The 20,746-nt window shown below is 49.7% G+C and overlaps 1 protein-coding gene across 3 annotated transcripts; it reads right to left on the reverse strand.

Moving 5' to 3' along the window:
* Nucleotides 1-13,841: 13,841 nt before the first annotated feature.
* Nucleotides 13,842-20,430, reverse strand: DUSP26 (dual specificity phosphatase 26). Of its 3 annotated transcripts, XM_005226047.3 has the most exons (5): nucleotides 20,219-20,315; nucleotides 19,748-19,879; nucleotides 17,837-18,129; nucleotides 15,706-15,920; nucleotides 13,842-14,663 (listed from the first exon to the last, which is right to left on the reverse strand). In XM_005226047.3, the coding sequence occupies exons 2-5, from the start codon at nucleotides 19,790-19,792 to the stop codon at nucleotides 14,464-14,466; spliced, it is 753 nt and encodes a 250-aa protein (XP_005226104.1). In that variant the 5' UTR covers nucleotides 19,793-19,879; nucleotides 20,219-20,315; the 3' UTR covers nucleotides 13,842-14,463.
* Between the last annotated feature and the right edge of the window lie 316 nt (nucleotides 20,431-20,746).

The following is a 20,746-nucleotide window of genomic DNA, read 5'->3' on the forward strand; positions in this document are numbered from 1 at the left end:
GACCCTCCAGAAAGGAAGACAGCCCATCTGACACCCTGATGTTAGCCCAGGGAGACCTGTGTCAGTCTTCTGACCTACAGAGTTGTAATATAATAAAGTGAAAGTGAAAATTGCTCAATCGTGTCTGACTCTTTGTGACCCCATGGACTATATATAGTCCATAGAATTCTCCAGGCCAGAATACTGAAGTGGGTAGCCTTTCCTTTCTCCAGGGGGATTTTCCCAACCCAGGGATAAAACCCAGGTCTCCTGCACTGCAGGTGGATTCTTTACCAGCTGAGCCATAAGGGAAAGTGGTAATATAATAAATCTGTTTTTTGTTTGTTTGTTTGTTTTTTTAAATCCACCTTCCAATGCAGGGGATGTGGGTTCAATCTCTGGTTGGGGAATTAAGATCCCACATACCACTGGGCAACTAAGCTGGCAAGTCACAAGGAAAGATTCCCACAACTAAGGCCTAGTGTAGCCAAAAATAAATAAATAAATAAAATTTTTATACAGTTGGTACCACAATGAGGTACCATCTCACACTGGTCAGGATGGCTGCCATCAAAAAGTCTACAAACAATAAATGCTGGAGAGGGTGTGGAGAAAAGGGAACCCTCTTACACTGTTGGTGGCAATGCAAACTAGTACAGCCACCATGGAGAAAAGTGTGATTTTCTTAAAAAACTGTAAGTAGAACTGCCATAAGACCCAGCAGTCCCACTGCAGGGCATACACACTGAGGAAACCAGAACTGAAAGAGACACGTGTACCCCAATGTTCATCGCAGCACTGTTTCCAATAGCCAGGACATGGAAGCAACCTAGATGTCCATCGGCAGATGAATGGATAAGGAAGTTGTGGTACATATACACAATGGAATATTACTCAGCTATAAAAAAATGCATTGGAGTCAGTTCTAATGAGGTGAATGAAACTGGAGCCTATTATACAGAGTGAAGTAAGTCATAAAGAGAAACACCAATACAGCATATATATGGAATTTAGAAAGATGGTAATGATGAGCCTATATACAAGACAGCAAAAGAAACACAGATATGAACAGACTTTCGGACTCTGTGGGAGAAGGCGAGGGTGGGATGATTTGAGAGGATAGCATTGAAACATGTATATTACCATATGTAAAACAGATGACCAGCGCAAGTTCAATGCATGAAGCAGGGCATTTAAAGCCAGTGCCCTGGGACGACCCAGAGGGATGGGGTTGGGAGGGAGGTGCGTGGGGATTCAGGATGGGGGACACATGTACCCCTGTGGCTGATTCATGTCAATGCTGGCAAAGACCACCACAATATTGTAAACTAATTAGCCTCCAATTAAAGTAAATAAATAAATTTTTTAAAAAGTTGATTTCTCACATTGTATCAGTGTAGTTTAGATAACTCACCTTCCCCCCAACCTCTACCAATGATGCCCAGCTTCTTGTGAATCAGGAGAGAAGTCTGGTTACTTAATGATGATGAAATGGAGACAGTAAAGAAGATGATGGCTTATACATCCAAGTCTGAAGAAGTCTGAAGGAGAATTATGTTTCTAAATCTTCCACGGCAAGAAAGAAAGGTACTACTGAAGACTGAACTTCCAGAAAATCTTCTGAGGAGTCAGGGACTCTTCATTTCCAAGGTCCCGCTTCAGCCTCCTCTTACAAACCCTAGAAGCCCGTTCACTTTATGACCTTCTTAGCACTAGAGAAATGCATTTGGAGAGAGTGCTAATTCTCTGGAAGAACATGAGACCAGAAACCTTGATCCCATCATTTCACCTTTTACTAAGACTCTTCCACCCGCCTCCATTTTTTTTTTTTTTTTTGCTAAGTCACATCAGTCGTGTCCAACTCTATGCGACCCCATAGACGGCAGCCCACCAGGTTCCCCCGTCCCTGGGATTCTCCAGGCAAGAACACTGGAGTGGGTTGCCATTTCCTTCTCCAATGCATGAAAGTGAAAAGTGAAAGTGAAGTCGCTCAGTCGTGTCGGAATCAGCGACCCCATGGACTGAAGCCTACTAGGCTCCTCCGTCCGGGGGATTTTCCAGGAAAGAGTACTGGAGTGGGGTGCCATTGCCTTCTCTGACCCGCCTCCATATCCAGCCCTAAAATGTGGAAGAGAATGCTAACCATGTTGGTTATAAAAAGATTCATACTCGGGCTAAGTCACTTTAGTTGTCTCGGATTCTTTGCGACCCCATGGGCTGTAGCCCGCCAGGCTCCTCTGTCCAAGGAATTCTCCAGGCAAGAATACTGCAGTGGGTTGCCATGTCCTTCTCCAGGGACTCTTCCCAACCCAGGGATTAAGCCTGAATCTCTCATGTCTCCTGCATTGCAGGCAGACTTTTTTTTTTTTTAAACTGGGGAAGCCCAGTAAAAAGTGGTAATTGACCCCAAATAAACATGTCATACTTCACAATTAGACACATTGTCATATTTCCCCAAGTCTTTTCATTTTTTAAGAGAACAACTTTCATAAGAATATTCAATTCTTTGAAGCAGTTTAGAGTTATTTATTATATATTCAGGCTAACGAGGCCTTTCCCTCATTTAATTTTTAGAAGATCCAGCCTTCCTCTGGAAGTCTCCATACCAGAATGTTTTTAGGATGATTGATGCAACTTTTTTTCCCTTTTATTTATTTTTGGCTGAGTTAGGTTTTCGTTGCTGCACAGGCTTTTCTCTCGTTGCGACAAGTGGGGTCTACTCTCTAGCTGTAGTACAGGAGCAGCAATTTATCCCTGTCCCTGGGTTCGATCCCTGGGTTGGGAAGATCCCCTGGAGAAGGGAACGGCTACCCACTCCAGTATTCTTGCCTGGAGAATTCCATGGATTCTATAGCCCATGGGGTCGCCAAGAGTCAGACACAACTGGGCAACTTTCACTCACTCACTCCTGCATCCCAGGTGACGCTAGTGGTAAAGAAGCTGCCACTGCAGGAGACTTAAGAGATTTGGGTCTGATCCCTGGTTCAGGAAGACCCCCTGGAGAAGGGAATGGCAACCACTTCAGTATTCTTGCCTGGAGAATCCCATGGACAGAGGTGCTTGGTGGGCTACAGTCCATGGGGTCGCAAAGAGTCAGACATGATTGAAGTGACTTTGCACGCACCCACATGCTGCCCCTCCCAACTCACCTGGGAAATCCAATAAAGAGAATAAGGGAACTTCCTTGGGGGTCCAGTGGTTACGGCTTCAAGCTTCCAGTACAGGGGACTCAGGTTTGATCCCTGGTGAGGGAACTGAGATCCCACACGCTTTGCAGCACAGCCAAAGAGAAAAAAGAGAGAGAGAGAATAAGGCTTTGGTGTGACCCTGGAAGCAAAGCTTCCTTCCTCTCTCCTAGAGGATCGTCAGTTCTGGGATGATGCCCACACTCTCCCCAGGTATCACCTAAGCATTCCTGATGAAGTTTCTAGGTGCCAGCGGAGGCTGGGAGGAAACAGGCTAGCTTGGTTTCCCAGGGATCCTTCACAGCCCTGCTGTGAATTAGGATTTCTGGAACGAAGGAATCTTCTAAGCCAGAGCGGAACCATCATCCCACATGTGAGAGTGGAGATTGGAGAATGAAACAGAGGCTGAGAGAAAAACACCGTGGGCAGAGGACCTGCTGCCTGCCAAGCCCGGGCTTCAGTACTTCACGTTTTTCATGGATTCTTCATCAGAACCCTCAGGGTAAGGTTATTTTTTTTACTTTTTGTTTTTTTTCTGGCCACACCACGAGACATTTGGAATCCAGTTCCCCGATCAGGGATCCAACCCTCACCCCCTGATTAGAAAGTGAGGTCTCAACCACCTGACCACCAGGGAAGTCCCCATCCATTCATTTTAAAATACTCCTCCCTTAAAAATGGGGAACCTGAGGCTTTCCTGGTGGCGCAGTGGCAAAGACTACATGCTCCCAATGCAGGGGGCCTGGGTTCGATCCCTGGTCAGGGAACTACATCCCACCTGTGGCAACTAAGAAGATCCTGCATGCCACAGCTGAGACCTGGCGCAGCCCAATAAATAAAATGAAATGGCAAAACAAGGCAACAGCAGAACAGAGAGCCTGCTTCCCATTGTCCTGAGATCGGGCTGGACTGACTTGTACTTGTTAGAAACAAGCTGAGTGAAGTAGAGATGACGGTCGTTGATTCCGGAGACTGGGTCATAAAACTTCACTGTAATTTCTTTCTCTCTTGCTTCTTCTCTTCCTGCCTTTGTCTGTCTGTCTCCCTCTGGTCACTTGCACTGGGAAGGCCAGAACTCATGTCCCACGAACACTCACCTGTGGAGACGTCCCACGGCAGGGAACAGAGGTCTCTCTAGCAGCTGTGTGAGTGGACATTCTGCCTTTGCCCATGTCCTGGCTGCAGATTCTTGGGAGACTCTGAGGCAAAATCACACAGTTCAGCTGCTCCTGAATTCCTGACCCACAGGAACTGGGAGACACTCAGTGTGTGCTGTTCTAAGCCACTGAGTTTGAGGGGTAATTTGTTATTGAGCTAGAGACAAATACGACGGCCACTGTCACACAGAGATGTGAGAATGCAGGGGTTCTGACCCTCCAGTTTATTTCTGTCTCAGGAATACTCCAAAGAGAGGAGGTGAATTCTGCTTCACAAAACCATGCAGAGACCCGGGTTCCATGCTCTCGCTGTTCCTCCCCGTGCTAGGATATGTTCCTTGTTTGTCTGTGAGAAGCCAACTGACCAGTCACGTAGCCTGTGTTCTAACCCTGTGGGAGGGGACGAAAGAGCGGAAAGACGGCATTTTCCTTGTAGGAATTCAAGTTTTACTTTTGTTCCCATTCCACTGGTGAGAGCTTAGTCACCGGGTCAGACCTATTTGCAAAGAAGCCTGAAGAATGGAGTCTCAGGCTAGACAATTGCCCTGAAGCTCTGGGCAGATCTATAGTAACAGGAGGACATGAAGGATGGAATTGGGTGGATGGAGGCCCAGCAACCTATCCTGCCTGTGCCCAACCCAGTGTTGGCACCTTCTCTCTGACTTGTAGTGACACTTTTCCAAGGCCGGTGGTTAGGCCTCTGTGCTTCCACTGCCAAGGGCAGGGGTTCAGTCCCTGGTTGGGGAACTAAGATCCTGCATGCCACATGGCTGGGCCAAAATAAATAAACTAAAAACAAAAACGAAGATGATTGCACATGATGTTTGCTAACTGACTTTTTAACTTTTTATTTTATATTGTAGTATGGTGGCTCATCAGTAAAGAACCCGCCTGCTTAGTGCAGGAGACTCGGGTTCGATCCCTGGGTTGGGAAGATTCCCTGAAGGAGGAAATGGCAACCCACTCCAGTATTCTTGTCTGGAAAAACCATGGACAGAAGAGCCTGGTGGGTTACAGTCCACAGGGTCTCAAAGAATTGGATACCACTTAGCTTCTAAACAGCATCAGTAGTTGATTAACAATGTTGCTTTAGTCTCAGGTATACAATAAAGTGATTCAATTATACAGATACCTGTCTCTATTCTTTTTCAAATTATTTTCCCAATGAGCTAACCTATTTTTTTTAATTAAAAATAAAATGAAGGATTGGATAAGCTTGGTGGTTTTCAATTTGTGTGTGTGTGTGTGTATGCCAGAATGTTTGTTAAGTAATATTTAAAAGCAGACACTGCGTGCAATAGAGATATAAAAACAGAACTGATCTGTTTGAATCCTGTGGAGTTTCTCTCTGATTTTCCCCCATCCCATCAGTGGGCCCACAGAAAACTGTTTCAAGCACTAGAGGTCTGTAAGGCATGATCAGAAAGCCCCCAAGTGAGATGTTCTCCTGGTCTCTTTCCAGTTCTGGTATTTCTGAGGCTCTGATCACTCAGCTGTGTTCCCTGCCCTGGGCTGGATCACAGCTCCATCTTTCTGGGCAGCTGGAGGCTTGTATCTGGCAGGTATTAGTGGAGGAAGATGAAATGAGCCTTTGCCCTGGGTCTCTAGCCTCATCTCACTTCATCCCTTTTCTGATCTTGTGATGTATCTCTCGTTTCTCCTAAGGCACGTGAGGGTCCCCCTACCCTGCCCCACCCTTGGACCAGGGTCTAAGTGAGGAGCTCTGAAGGCATGATCCAGAAGGCCAGCACACCACAGATGGCCTTGAGGTCCACCCCTCAGAAGGAGACATGGAAATTCTCAGAGCAAGCAGCCTCCCCTCCCAGGCTGATGCTTTTTCTAACCCTCTTGTCCTCTTTTGTGCTGTCACTGGCTTCAACTGGATTAGGAGCTCAGGCTCTGACTTGCTCAGCTTTGGTCCGGTTTGTGAGTGACCCTCAGTGATTGAAAGGGGACAAGCCTCTCCACTCTGATTTTTCCCTACCCCAATTCTCAGAATTCTCAAGAATACAGACTGCCATAGGGAAAGTTACCTAGGGAGACGAGAGGTCCTTTCTTTTAGTCCATGACCATCGAAAGCTGGCTCCTGCATGGGTAAATATTCCCCTCCCTGATTCCTAGGTTCTTTCCAGAGAGATTTGGGGGTGTCAGCCACCTTCTCCCAGGCTGGCTCCAGAAGAAGAAGTGGAATTTGGCAGAGACCTTAAGGAACAATCCCAGTCCATTCAGAAGGCTGGTAACCACTGCCCACAAACAGCATTCTAAGAATGGCTGGGGCAATCCCACTCCTGGGCATATATCCGAAGAAAACCATAATCCAAAGATCCACACAGCCCTGTGTTCACTGCAGCACTGTTTACGATAGCCAAGACATGGAAGCAACCTAAATGTCCATTGATGGATGAGTGGATAAAGAAGATGTGGTACAAATAGACAATGGAATGTTCAGTTCAGTTGGTCAGTCGTGTCCAGCTCTTTACGACTCCATGGACTGCAGCACACCAGGCCTCCCTGTCCATCACCATCTCCCAGAGTTTACTCAAACTCATGTCCATCGAGTTGGTGATGCTATCCAATCATCTCATCCTCTGTCGTCCCCTTCTCCTCCTGCCTTCAATCTTTCCCAGCATCAAGGTCTTTCCCAATGAGTCAGTTCTTTGAATCAGGTGACCAAAGTATTGGAGTTTCAGCTTCAGCATCAGTCCTTCCAATGAATGTTCTGGACTGATTTCCTTTAGGATGGACTGGTTGGATCTCCTTGCTGTCCAAGGGACTCTCAAGAATCTTCTCCAACACCACAGTTCAAAAGCATCAATTCTTCAGTGCTCAGCTTTCTTTATAGTCCAACTCTCAAATCCATACATGACTACTGAAAAAACCATAGTCTTGACTAGACAGACCTCTGGAATGTTACTCAGTCATAAAAAAGAATGAGGGACTTCCCTGGTGGTCCAGTGGCTCCCAAGACTACACACTCCCAGTGCAGGGGGCCCGGGTGTGATCCCTGATGAGGCAACTAGATCCCACATACCACAATTAAGAGTTCTCACGCCACAGTTAAAGATCCTTCTTGCTATGCAACTAAGCCCCAGCACAGCCAAATAAATAAATAAGAGTGTAACCATTCCATTTGCAGCGTGGATGGACCTTGAGACTATCATATGGAGTGAAATGAGTCAGACAAAGAAAAATAATATATGATATCGCATATATGTGAAACCTAAAAGATATATACAAATGAAGTTACTTACAAAGCAGAAACAGACTTCCAGATATCAAAAACAAATGTATGGTTACCAAAGGTGTGGCAGGGAAGAATAAATCAGGAGCTCGGCATAAACACACACATACCACCAGATAGGAAATAGATACCCAATAAGGACCTATCGGACGGCACAGGGAACTCGACTCAGCACTCTGGAAAGAGTACACTCATACTCTATGTGAGGTAAGAAGCTAAAAAAGAATGAATACATGTATAAGTATACCTGACTCACTCTGCTGTACACCTGAAGGTAATACGACACTGTATATCAACTACGCTCCAATAAAATGAAAATTTAAAAAATAGACATCTACTTAAGAAATAAACCCAAAGGAATGGCTGGGGCGGGGTGGAGATTGGGAGAAGATGAGGGTCAGTGCACTTTCCCAGGCTTCTTACATTTCTGGGTAAGACATTACGACATAGTGATGGAAGGTCGATTTACCCCCAGGGTTGGAGGCAAACAATCTCCGGGGGGAGGCAGATCCAGTGTGAGAAAAAGGCTATGGGCAGGGATGACTGGAGGGCAGGCTTGTCCTTGTCCCACTGGGACTGCCCCTGCTCAGACTCGCCACGTGCAGACGTGGGCCCACGGTGCCGTTCCACATTTTAAGAGACTGGAAATCCGAATGTTGTGCAACATTTCCTGGTTATCGAGAAGTTGCATGGAAAACAAAATACCCTCTGCTGGTGGGTTTTGCTCAGTGATACAGTGCCCTTGCCCAACACATATTCCTCCCTCTGTGTGTCACCAATTCTTAGTTTTTCTCTTACAGATTTTTTTTTTTTTTTTGAATGTGAACCCTTTATTGAATGTTACAACACTGCTTCTGTTTTATGTTTTGGTTTTTTGGCCCCCAGGCATGAGAGGTCTTAGCTCCTTGACCAAGGATCAAACCTGCACCCGCCCTGCACTGGAAGGCAAAGTCCCAACGACTGGACCACCAGGGAAATCCTGCTAGTTCTCAATTTTTAAGCCAAGTCAGAGATGAGTGCTGGCATTTCCAAGTGGAGTTCATGGCATGTCAAGGGGCTCTGATCAGTTTCCCATTGCTGTTGTAACCAATTGCCGCTAACTTCATGGCTTGAACAATGCACATTTATTATCTTACAGTGTGGTGGGTCAGAAAACTGGCATGAGACTCACCGGGCTAAAATCAAGCTCTGTCAGCCGGCTACCTTCTGTTCTGGAGGATCTAGGAAAGAATCCATTTTCTTGCCTATTCCAGCTTCTGGAAGTGCCCACATTCCTTACACCACAGCTCCGCAATGGGTCCTCAGAACAAATCTCCCAGCTCAGTTTGAAAAGGTTCTGTGCTTTTTAAGGACTCATGTGATCAGGCCTCACTGGATACTTCAGTGGAATCTTCCCACCATGAGTCTGCGTGGTTTTTAAAAGTAATTAAAGACTGTGCTGGGTCTTCATTGGTGCACACAGGCTTTCTCTAGTTGCGGTGAGCAAGGAGAGCAAAGCTACTCTCTAGTTTTCGTGCTCGGGCTTCTCGTTGCTCTGACTTCTCTTGTTGCAGTCGGAGGCGTCTAGAGCTCAGGCTCAGTAGCTGTGGCACAAAAGCTTAGTTGCTTCATAGCAGGTCAGATCTTCCCAGACCCGGGGTCGAACCCATATCCGCTGCATTGGCAGGCAGGTTCTTAAGCCCTGGACCACCAGGGGGATCCCAAGGTTTTGGTTTTAATTTCATGTGCAAAATACCCTTTGCCACAGAGGTAATATATTCAGAGATTCTGGGGTTCAGAGAATGAACAGGGCTTTTCCCTAAACTTTTCCATTGTTTGCTCATTTCTTCTGCAAAAAAAAAAAAGTTCTGAGGACAGAAACTTATGATAAATAGGGTTTATCTTTCTGCATAATCTAGCCCACTTTTTTTCTGTTCAGGCTTCCTTTTCCTTAAAATATGTTTCTTTTTTTTTTCTATTTTCTTTCTAGTTGAGGTATAGTTGATTTACAATATCACATAAGTTTCAGGTGTACAACATAGGGGTTCACGATTTCTAAAGGTTATATTCCATTTATAGTTATAATAAAATATTGGCTATATTCCCTGTGCTATACAATACTATCCTTGTAATTTAATTATTTTATATATAGTAGTTTGTGCCTCTTAGCCCCTGCCCTACTGTGCTCCTTCCCACTTTCCTCTCCCCACTGGTAATCACTAATTTGCTCTCTAGATCTGTGAGTCCGTTTCTGCTTTGTTATATTCCCTATTTTGCTTTATTTTTTAGACTTCACATGTAAGTGATATCATACAGTGTCTGTCTCTGTCCGACTTATTTCACTCACCAGAATACCTTACAAGTCCATACACGTTGTTGTGAATGGAAAAATTCTATTAGTTTTTAATGGCTGAGTTTTTAACTGGGCTTCCCTGGTGGCTCAGCAGTAAAGAATCTGTCTGCAATGCAGGAGACTTGGGTTGGGTCCCTGGGCCAGGAAAATCCTCTAGAGAAGGAGATGGCAAGCCACTCTGGTAGTCTTGCTTGGGAAACGCCATGGATAGAGGAGCCTGGCAAGCTACAGTCCATGGGTTCACAAGAGTCCAACATGACTTAGCGACTAAACAACAACAACATGCTATTGGGTATATACACCACATCTTCTTTATCTATTTATCTGTTGACGGGCATTTAGTTTGTCTCCATATCTTGGCTACTGTAAACAATGCTGCTATGAACATTGGGGTGCAGGTGTCTTTTTGAATTAATGCTTTCATTTTTTTCCCCTCAGTAAATACTGAGGAGTAGGATTGCTGGATGATACAGTAGTTCTATTTTTTTTTTTGAAGAAATCTCCCATACTGGTTTCCAATGCAGCACCAATTTACATTCCCACCAACAGCGCACGAAGCTTCCTTTTTCCAAGGGATCTGTTTGTAGGGGGCCTTTCAGTGAGGTGTGGCTGCATTCTCTCCAGCAGTGATATTTTCAGCTGCCAGTCTGCTTTCTGGCTCCATCTGCTGCCGTGACGCGCAGAAACAGAAGCTCTCTCTTCACTGCCGCTCCCTGAGCAGCTTCTCAGCTGGGATTAGTCACAGGGTGAAGGACCAGGCAAACATTCCTCCTTCTCCCGAGAGTCGCCAAGGGCCCTGGGGCCAGCCCCAAGGGTTTTAGTCGACGCTGGATGGGGCCGGCTGGGAGGGCGATGACTTAGGCTTGAGTCACCGTTCCCCGGGGGCAGGAGGCTCTGCTGGTTAGAGGAACAGGCTGCGTCTAACAAGAACGCGTTTATTCCTGTTCAAGTTCTATGCTTGGGTCCAACGGGTCCATTGTGCGAGAACTGGATGCAGGAGGCTGGATTTTTTTTTTTTTTTTTAATGTATTTTTTCTTTGTGCTGGGTCTAAGTTTCGGCATGTGGCAACCTTAGCTGCAGCACGTGGGATCTGGTTCCCTGACCAGTGATTGAACCCATGCCCCCTGCATGGGGACAGTGGAGTCTTAGCCACTGGACCACCAGGGAAGTCCCAGGAGCATGGACTTTTAATGCCGGTTTGGGCAGGTGGTGGCTTCCCTGGGGGCTCAGAGGGTAAAGCGTCTGCCTGCAATGTGGGAGACCCGGGTTCGATCCCTGGGTCGGGAAGATCCTCTGGAGAAGGACATGGCAACCCACTCCAGTACTCTTGCCTGGAAAATCCCATTTATGGAGAAGCCTGGTAGGCTACACAGTCCATGCAGTCACAGAGTCGGACACGACTGATCGACTTCACTTAGGGCAGGTTTGAGTGAGACCCATCTGTGACAGGTGTCCCCCTCAGCCCCCCTGGAGGGGAGAAAGGATTCTGTGTGGTCACCGGGCTATGCCCTTCCCTTCTGTCTCTTGACCCCTGTAGGTCCCCAAAACACACATGTACCCTTAAATGGTGGAGGTGAAGGGCCGTACACCAGGGTGATGGCCAGAGCTCCCGGGCTGGAGTCTGAGCTCTTCAGCTTACTCTCTGTGTGTATCGTGTGCTCAGTCCTCTCTGAATCTCCGTGGCCTCCATGGCCTGGAGCCCTTGGGCTCCACTGTCCACGGGATTTTCTAGGCAAGAATTCTGGAGTGGGTTGCCACTTCCTACTCCAGGGGGATTTTCCCGGCCCAGAGATCAAACCCATGTCTCTCGCGTCTCCTGCACTGGCAGGCAAATTCTTTATCCTTAGGAAAATTACTTAACCTCAATTTCCTTGTTTCTACACATCGACAAGGAAATCACTTCACGTGAGTTTTAATGAGGATTAAATGACCTAATATCTGCAAAGACAGAAGAGTGCCTGGGCCAGAGCCACAATATGGCTTTTGTTATTAAATAATAATAATAATATTTACATATATATATGGGAGATATATATACATATGCATATATATACACATATATACCTATATATATACATATACATACATATATACATATATATGGGATATATATATGCATATATATACATATATATGGGAGATATGTATATATACATATGGCTTCCTAGGTGGTGTTAGTAGTAAAGAATCTGCCTGCCAATTCAGGAGGCATAAGAAACCTGGGTTGGATCCATCCGTCAGGAAGATCCCCTGGAAATGGCAACCCACTCCATTATTTTCGCCTGGGAAATCCCATGGGCAGAGGAGCTGGGGTCACCAACACCCTCATGGCTGTGTGCTGGGGCCAAAGGTCCTAGCTGTCAGATCTTCCCACTTCCCACTATTGTAATGTGATTATGGGATGCAAGTGTCAAACGAGAGCTTTCTAACACTAAGAGCTAGTAACATGTAATGATTCCCGACCATCAAAAATGGCCAAGCAAGGGACTTCCTGGGTGGGCCAGTGGTTAAGATTCCATGCAGGGGGCATGGGTTCAACCCCTGGTCAGGGAACTAAAATCCCATCTGCCTTGCAATGTGGTCAATAAACAAATCAAAATAATCTCTCTTTGTTTCAGTTAAAAAGACAAAAAATGGCCAAGCAAATAAATGCTTGATAACTATCATCAAGTGACTTATTGAAAAGGCAATTTATTTATGCCTTGTGGAGAGTGGAAATCGTTCATCTGTGAAGGCGTCTTTGAGCTTTGAGATTCCGAGTTTCTGTACTTTGGGGTAGAGTCTATGCTTTAGTCATATTAAGTGATTTTTCTCCTGTATTTTTCACTTCCTTTTACATCCCATCCTCTTCTTCCACTCATGCAGATGTTCTGGGAACATACCGCCCGTTTTTTGTTTGTTTTGGCCACAGGAATCTTACTTTTCTGACCAGGGATTGAACCTGTGCCTTCTGTCAGTGAAAGCGCAGAGTCCTAAGCACTGGACTGCCAGGGAATTTCTGGGAAACACACCCTTTTAAAAAGAAGGATGTGGTGGAAAAAAAAAAAAGAGAAGGCTGTGGTGGCTGGCAGTTTGGCAGTTGGAATATTAAAAAAGACCATACTATTTGCTCTGGTGGTTGACTCTATTTTTGGCCTAGATTTACTAGGGGGATTATGTTACCCTCTTCGGAGGAAAACCTGGAAAGATTAGAAGAGGAAGCAATCACATCACCTCCCCTCCCCTGGTCTCCAATTTCTTGGCACGACACAAAAACCCAACCCATGATTTAGGGCTGGGATTGATTTAAGATTAATATTCTGCTCTTCCACGAGAATGGGGGACTTGATATAGAAAGCAAGCTGCCTTTTTGAAAATAAGCTATATTGCGTTTGCCAAAAAGCTCATTCGGGATTTTTGGACCACCCCAGTATTTCTTACACACTGGAGTTTGTGAACAGAGACATATTTTAAGCTTTGAAGATACCAGTGTGCCGAGTCCTAATCCAGGTTGCAACTCTGACTTTTTGGTCCTCTGCTGTCCCCGTGTGGACATAAATGGAAATAACAAGATATCCCTTACAGCTGGCATGTGGAATCAGACTTGGGAGCAAACTCCCTTAAAACCTGGAAACGTTAGTTGCTCAGTTGTGTCCAAGTCTTTGCGATCCCATGGACGGTAGCCCGTCAGGCTCCTCTGTCCATAGAATCCTCCAGGCAAGAAGACTGGAGTGGGTTGCCATGTCCTTCTCCAGGGGATCTTCCAGACCCAGGGATCGAACCCTGGTCTCCTGCATTGCAGGAGGATTCTTTTTACTGTCCGAGCCACCAGGGATGATCCCCCTTAAGCACCGCTGGAGGCATTAGGGCTGGTGGGGGCCCATGACCCTTAGGAGGGAGCCAGGGACTGCCCTCAGGAAGACAGCTGCAGACTCAGACAAGCCGTCAGTGATTCAAGAGGCGCGCGTCGTTTTCACCGTTTTTATTTTTCCTGGAGACACTTGGATCCAGTAAGCGAGTGATCAGTGATAGACTCGCAGTCATGCACCTCTGCTGTTTTTGGGCCACGACCAGCACCCACTGGCATGGCGCCAAGCCTCCCACACCTCTTCCTGCCGTGTTTGGAGTAACAAGTCTGTAGGCTTCTCTCAGCTTTTCTCACCATCTCATCACCGTCTGTCTCTCTGCTCCTGGCCCTACACAACTCGACATCGTCACAGCCGTGCCTGCCGCCTCCCTGCTGTCCCCGCAGGGGCACAGGGCAGAGCGGGTCCATATCAGAGAGGGAGGGGAACACTTGAGCACAAAGAGGGGAAGGGGCCTTGAATCTCTGGGACCACCCTGCCTGGAATCCAGGACCCTAGCTGCCTCCCTCCCTGGCCTGCTCCCTGCTAGGTGGCTGTCATCCTGCCCAGCTCACCCCTCCCCATCCCCTTGCAACAGATAGCAGCTGTGGTCTGGGGTCACGTCCCAGCCCTCTAAGGAGAGAATGGGTTCACTCAGTTCCCCCCCACCTGCCCCCTGGGCCTCTGCTGTCCAGCTGGGATCCAGGGACCCACAGGCCCGGCCTGACCGCCCTCCCCCACCCCTCACGCCTCCAGCCCCTGCCGCAGCCTGCGGTCCAAGGCCAGGAGCTGCCTCAGGAAGCCCCGGTTGGGGATGATGCCTCGGTGGTCCTTGACTTTCTTGATGGCCTCCACAAGGGTGAGGCGGTGGTACAGCATGAGGTAGGCCAGCACCAGGGTGGCCGAGCGGCTCACTCCCACGGCGCAGTGCACCAGGATCCTCCCTGTGAACACAGACAGACGGAGAGAGGCAGCTAGGGGACTGTGCGCTGGGCTGGAGGAGGCTGGGGGCAGGTGAGGAGGAAGACAGGTAAGCAGAGATGCTCGGAGGCACAGATGGGGAGATGTTAAGAATCTGAATCCCAGCAAATGGGGGCACACAGACGGGAAGACACGGAAAACCTGTAGCAGTTCAGCATCCATATACCCAAAATGGGCTCGAAGAGGGACTTGCCTGGTGGTCCAGTGGCTAAGACTCCAAGCTCCCAATGCAGGGGGCCCCGGTTCAAGACCTGATCAGGGAACTAGATCCCGCATGCCACAGTTAAGACCCAGAACAGCCAAATAAATAAACAAATAAATATTTAAAAGATAACATAGAGCTTTAAAAAAAGAGCTTGAAGGGAGAGACTCAAGATTAATGCAAAACTGAGCTTTGTACCAAGTAGAGTTTCCACTTGATACTTGCTGAGTGCATCCATGGAAAATCCTTTGTGTCTAACCTGGCCCTTCCTCAGGCTCCCATCCATTCTGGGGGGAGGGCGGGTGTGGGTGATCAGTATATATTTTTTCCTATTTTAAAAAATATTTTCTTATTTTTTCGCTGCAATGAACAGCAGTCTTAGCCACTGGGGAAGTCCCAATACAGCTTATATTTTTTAAACAAAATACTTTTTACTTTAAAAAATAAAATATTTTTGTATCTTAAATATATATATATATATTTTTTTTTTCTGATCACTAAAGCAAGACAGGCAAAGCAAGAATCATTAGAAAGTCTAGAAATGTATAAAGAAGGCAACAATTAAAACATACATCTCCCATAATCTTCCCGCCCAGGGGCAATTTGCCACTCTCCCGACATTTGGGATTATTTCCTTCTTTTTACGGACTGCGTTGAAAAGATGGTTGAGAGAAGAGTTTTCTTTTCTGAGCATCTCATCACACCATTCAAGTCTCTTTCTCTCTCCACACCCAGAGTCCTGGCTTTGCTCTAAATCAGCGTCCGTGGGTCCACCCCTCCGCCTCGCTTCCCTCCCTTCCTACCTCCTGGCTGGCTCAGCGCCCGGTGGATGAAGTCAGCGGCTGCCTGGAAGTGGACACTCATGTCGAAGGCCGGCGAGTCATGGGCCTCGACACCCAGGTAGCGGATGCCCAGCCCCTCGTAGGCTTCGGGCGTCCCTCGCCACCGGCTGTGAGAGGCGTTGAGGACGTGCGTGATGCCCAGGCGACGCAGCTCCCGGTGGTTGTTGGCTATTTCCCTGCATTGAGGAGCGGAGGTTAGAGGGAGTGAGGCTGGGCAGTGGGACCAGACACCCCGGTCGGTACTCTGATCACCACCCGGCCAACATCACTCCAGGCCTTCCCTTCACTTCCTGAGGACCCGAGATGCGCAATGACTCTGAGTCTTGTCCTGGAGCAAAGCTGGGGAGTCCTGGAGAGATTTTTGGCCTCGGCAAGAGAAGAGCAAACTGCAGCCCTGATAACATATTGAAAGATGCTCGGAGGCCACAGGATTTTATTAATACTTGATCCGTGAGAAAGATCAACAGGGTTTGTATTTCGTGGAAGGAAGTACCTGCCAACGGTGGAATCTAGCTGGAGAAAGATTGGGGCGTCTTGGGAGAGAGGGGTTTTCTTCACACCAGGGCATTCAGGTAGAGAGAGGAGGTCAGTGAATGGGTCTGGACGTGGCAGGGAGGATCTGGACACTGGACGGCTTGTTGGAGCAGCTCACGTTTAACCTGGTAACCTTGAATTGCTATGGTTCTCACCACTCCCTCATTACTTTATTTTTGTAAAACTTTTTTTTTCTGGCTGTCCCATGCGGCCTGCAGGATCTTAGTTCCTCGACCAGGGATCAAACCTGTGCACACTAAAGTGGAAGCAGGGAGTCCTCAACACTGCACAGCCAGGGAAGTCCCTTTCCCATTTAGACTCTCTGTGATGCCCAGAATCTTCTTGTGTTTTGCCAGTTACTCCAAGCCCATGGTTACCCTGCGTGTGTCACCTGCAGGGGTTTCCGTGGTTCACAGCCCTCAGCTCATGCCAACAGGGTCATATTGAATGCCCTGTCTAGTGCCAACTCCTAGGGCAGAAAGCACCCTGAACTTGAACCTCTAAGTCCTGGGCTCTGCTACTTACGCCCCGTGGGACCTTGGGCCAGTCCCAGCTTCTCTGAGCTTCCAATTCCTCCTGTGTAACCTGGGGATAGTGGTACCTATCTCACCAGGCTATCGTGAAGATTAACAGAGAAAAAGCCTGTGAAAAACTCCTTGTAGGCTCTAAAGGTGTCTGAAAAGACCCGTAGGGCCTCCTTTCTCTTTGACTCCTGTCTCTCTGTCGCCCCCATCTGGCAGAGCCTCTGCATACTCTATGGCTTGGCTTGGTCCACCTTTTTGTTTTATGTGCTAAGGCAGTCGCTTCAGTCCAACTCTTTGTGACCCTGTGGACTGTAACCCACCGGGCTTCTCTGTCCATGGGCTTCTCCAGGAAAGAATACTGAAGTGGGCTGCCATGCCCTCCTCCAGGGGATCTTCCCGACCCAGGGATCGAACCCATGTCTCTTACATCTTTTGCATTGCCAGGCAGGTTCTTTACCATTAATGTCATCTGGGGCACCCCTCGTCTTACCACCCACTGTTCCTGGCCCCAGTGATAGCTTTTTCTCAGGGCACAAAGATGGAAGGTCAGATAAGTCATCTATGATGTCCAGCCCACAGCACTGGCATATGAAAATGCTCATGCATTGTGCTAAATGAATGACATGATTACTTGAACAGAGCCTGTCTATCCAGAATTGGGTCTATCAGTAATCCTGTCCTACCTAAGAGACGTGGGTTCGATTCTTGGGCTGGGAAGATCCCCTGGAGGAGGGCATGGCAACCCACTCCAGCATTCTTGCCTGGAGAATCCCATGGACAGAGGAGCCTGGAGATCCACAGTCCACGGGGTCGCAAGAAGTCCAACTCGACTGAGGTGACTTAGCATGTACGTAATCCTGTTCACTCTCCCTGACCCTCCAGGCTCCACTCTACCCGTGTACCCCCTCCCTTCCATCCTCAAATGGAACCAACAGCACAACTCCACGCCTCTCTGCCTCCCTTCTCCTTTCTTCTTGCACACACGCTCACACGCGCACACACACAGCCGTGGCCCCAGTCTGCCCGGTACCTACTGGTCTCCGAGGTAGAGGCCTGGCCAGACCTCGTCGGCGTGGTTACAGGCGGTCTTCCCGGTGTACAGCAGCCTCTCCAACTCGAAGACGTTGAGGAAGGGGTGCTGGACGGCGGGCGGCTCCTCCAGGGCGCCTCTCACGCGGACTGGAGACCTCGAGCCGCTCCGGGAGAAGCGGGCCATGAATGTCACCGAAGCCCAGAGCCAGTTGCCAGGACACATCTTAGAGGCGGCAGGAGGCCTGGCAGCCCCCGAGGTGCGCGAGGTGAGGCGGGGCGGGTGTCCAGGTGGCAGCTGCCGGCAGAGGCGGGGGTGTGAATGACGCCTGAGCGCGTTCGTAGCGGCGGGGTCCCTTCCCGCCCCCGGGGAGAAGGTTCTGGAGGAGGACGGTGAAGTCTGGCCCTGGGCGGGGCGGGCGCTCTGGACGGTCGTCTCCTTTGAGCGGCAGCAGCTCCTGTCGCCCTGCTCTTTGGCTCCAGGCAAGGAGGTGGGAGCGTCACATGTTCTTGTTTACGGGCCGAGGCAGCGGCCCAGCTGCTGGGCGTCTGCTCCACCACCCCGCCCCCACTCCGCAGACACAGTCAACACACACACACACACACACACACACACACACACATTTGGCATCTGGGTGGCAGGGCCCAGTGCTGGTAGCCTTGCCAGCCCGCCTCTGGGTCTCATCTGTCTGGGGCTGCAGGCAGACAGGCTGGGGAGCTGGGAGGGGAGTTTGGGGGGAGATTCTGGATCCATCCAGAAGGAGTTGGCCTGAAGGCAGCAGCAGCTGGGGCCGTGGCACAGCCCCTCCGGCCTCAGGGGTAGGGTGGGGGCGGGGTGGAGATGGGCTGCTTTAACCCCTTCCTGCCCTCCCGCCGCCTCAGCCCTCAGCTGCTCTGGGAAGTCCAGCTGGGGGGATGGGGCGCGTGGGGAAGAGTGGTAAAGAGGAAGCTGAAGTTTTTGAAAAACACTCGCTGAAGACCCAGGTTCATGGATGGAAGCGCCAGTTATCTGTGCGCCACAGGCAAAGCAGCCTCCCTTGGATAGCATGACAGGTATCACTGATTAAACCTCATCTCTCTGGGTCCAGGCAGGGCTGGAGTACTGTGTGTGTGTTTGTGTGTGTGTGCGTGTGTGGGTGTGGGTGTGTGGATGGGGAGAGGCAGAGGGTGAAGGGCTGGAGGAGGGAGGAAAGGGAAGAAATGGGAGCTCCTGCCTGGCCCAGGAGCTCAGAGTGTGGATTAGCGCCTGTGTTGCTGGTGAAATCAAGTGACCCTATTTAGCACAAGGGGGTCCTCAATGAGGGGCCTGAGAAGACGTGCCTGACTTTCTGTGAACAGTGGGGACCACGCATTGAGCTGTGGAGCTGGGAAGGGCCATGCTTTGAGACTTGCCCTGGGAGCTGCAGGCAGGGGGGATTGTAGCAACAGTCCCCCTCCTTCAGCGCCTCTTATCTCTTCTTCTACCCCTCCTCCTCCTCCTCCTCCTCTGCATGGTGATCCTGGCCCTGAGCAAAGGTGGGCTGCTCTGAAGAATTCCCCTCCCACTCCTTTTCCTGTCTTCTGCCCCAAGGACTCAAGGCAAGGTCCCTAGAGAGAGGCCATCTTCGCCTTGCCTCCCCCCATCCCCCCCAACCCCTCCCCCACAGTCTCATCAGGGGCCCTGTTTTCCCCAATCCCCCTGTCCCCCCAGGGCCAGGAGAGCTCCACACTCACAAAGCATAAGAACCAGGGGTCTTAGGATGAGAACTGGCGAGGGGAGGCTGGATCTTAGGGTGTTGAGGGGTTGTTTAGGAAGAGAGTTTTTTCCCCAATGGCTGATCAGAAGGAGTGTAGAAAGAGAACACTACAGCAATCACGGCCACCTCCATCAGCACGATCACCATCACGACCATCGCCACCACCATTACTGTCATTACCATCAGGATCGACATCTTCATCATCAGCATCACCATTATCATCATCTACTTTCGCTCCGCAGGCCTAAAGACCTCACCACTTGGCTCCCAAACAACCTTTTCTGGGAACAGAATGCTGCTGCCTGTGTGATGCTGAATGGTGGAAAGAAAGCGGGAAGCAGCCCAGATGTAGCGGGAGCTCCGTGGCACTCGCTTTCTCCCCATTCCGTCCCTGGACACGCTCCAACCCCATCCGCCAGCTTTTGGGGGCCCCGGTCCGCGGCCCTGCCCCCTTCCCTCTGCTGCGGTTGTAACAGGTTCATGGCTGTCGCCCAGCCCTCGCCAACCCAGACAGCCAGGCGCGGAGGGAGGGAGCCCCGGCAGGGCCCCACCGGCGGGCTCCCAGGCCCCTTTTAAGCGCCCCCCGTCCCCTGCCCGGCGCCCCCCAGCCCCGATCCCCGGCGCCTCGCCCACCCGCAGCGGCCCCGCTACCTCGGGAGGCGGCGCGGGTCTCAGTCCCGGAGGCGGATCGCAGGCGCAGGCAGCCCCACGGCCATGACTCCGCCGCCGCCTCGGTCTGGCTTGGCAGACCGGTTGACGGATTAGCATCTATTTTTAAGCCATGACACGCACGTCGAAGCGGGGCTGGTGTCGGTGTGTGCGCGTGTGTCGGCGACACGCAGGGACCCGGTCTCGCGCCCGGGGGCCCGAGCGGACAGGCGGCGTGGGCCACGCAGCCCGCACCCCCTGCGGCCCCGCCTCGCGGGCATGCTCGTGTGTATGTGTATTTTCGGAGCTGCGCCAATGACAGGCACTCTGCCTAAAGCTAACATTATGTAAGGCGTCCCAGACGGTGTCTTGAGCACACACGCTCCTCCCCAGGCAGCATTAATTACACAGACTCCAGGACGATGCCCACTCACTTGTACATGTCTCCTGCGCCAGAACACTATGGCACAAATAACTCTTGTCCTTAACCCCGATTCGTATTTACTAAGCACGGTGTACCCTGTGTTTCAC

The sequence above is a fragment of the Bos taurus genome, chromosome 27 (genome assembly GCF_002263795.3).
Source record: "Bos taurus isolate L1 Dominette 01449 registration number 42190680 breed Hereford chromosome 27, ARS-UCD2.0, whole genome shotgun sequence".
Lineage (NCBI taxonomy): Eukaryota > Metazoa > Chordata > Mammalia > Artiodactyla > Bovidae > Bos > Bos taurus.

What these genes read in the sequence shown, in the direction of transcription:
- DUSP26 (XM_005226047.3), bottom strand. Translation starts at nt 19,792, where the DNA reads ATGATGATAATGGTGATGCTGATGATGAAGATGTCGATCCTGATG. An exon ending in TGAAGATGTCGATCCTGATG is followed by an intron (nt 18,130 to 19,747) that starts GTAATGACAGTA and finishes CTCTGCCGGCAG; the next exon opens with CTGCCACCTGGACACCCGCC. An exon ending in GGCCTCTACCTCGGAGACCA is followed by an intron (nt 15,921 to 17,836) that starts GTAGGTACCGGG and finishes TCCTCAATGCAG; the next exon opens with GGAAATAGCCAACAACCACC.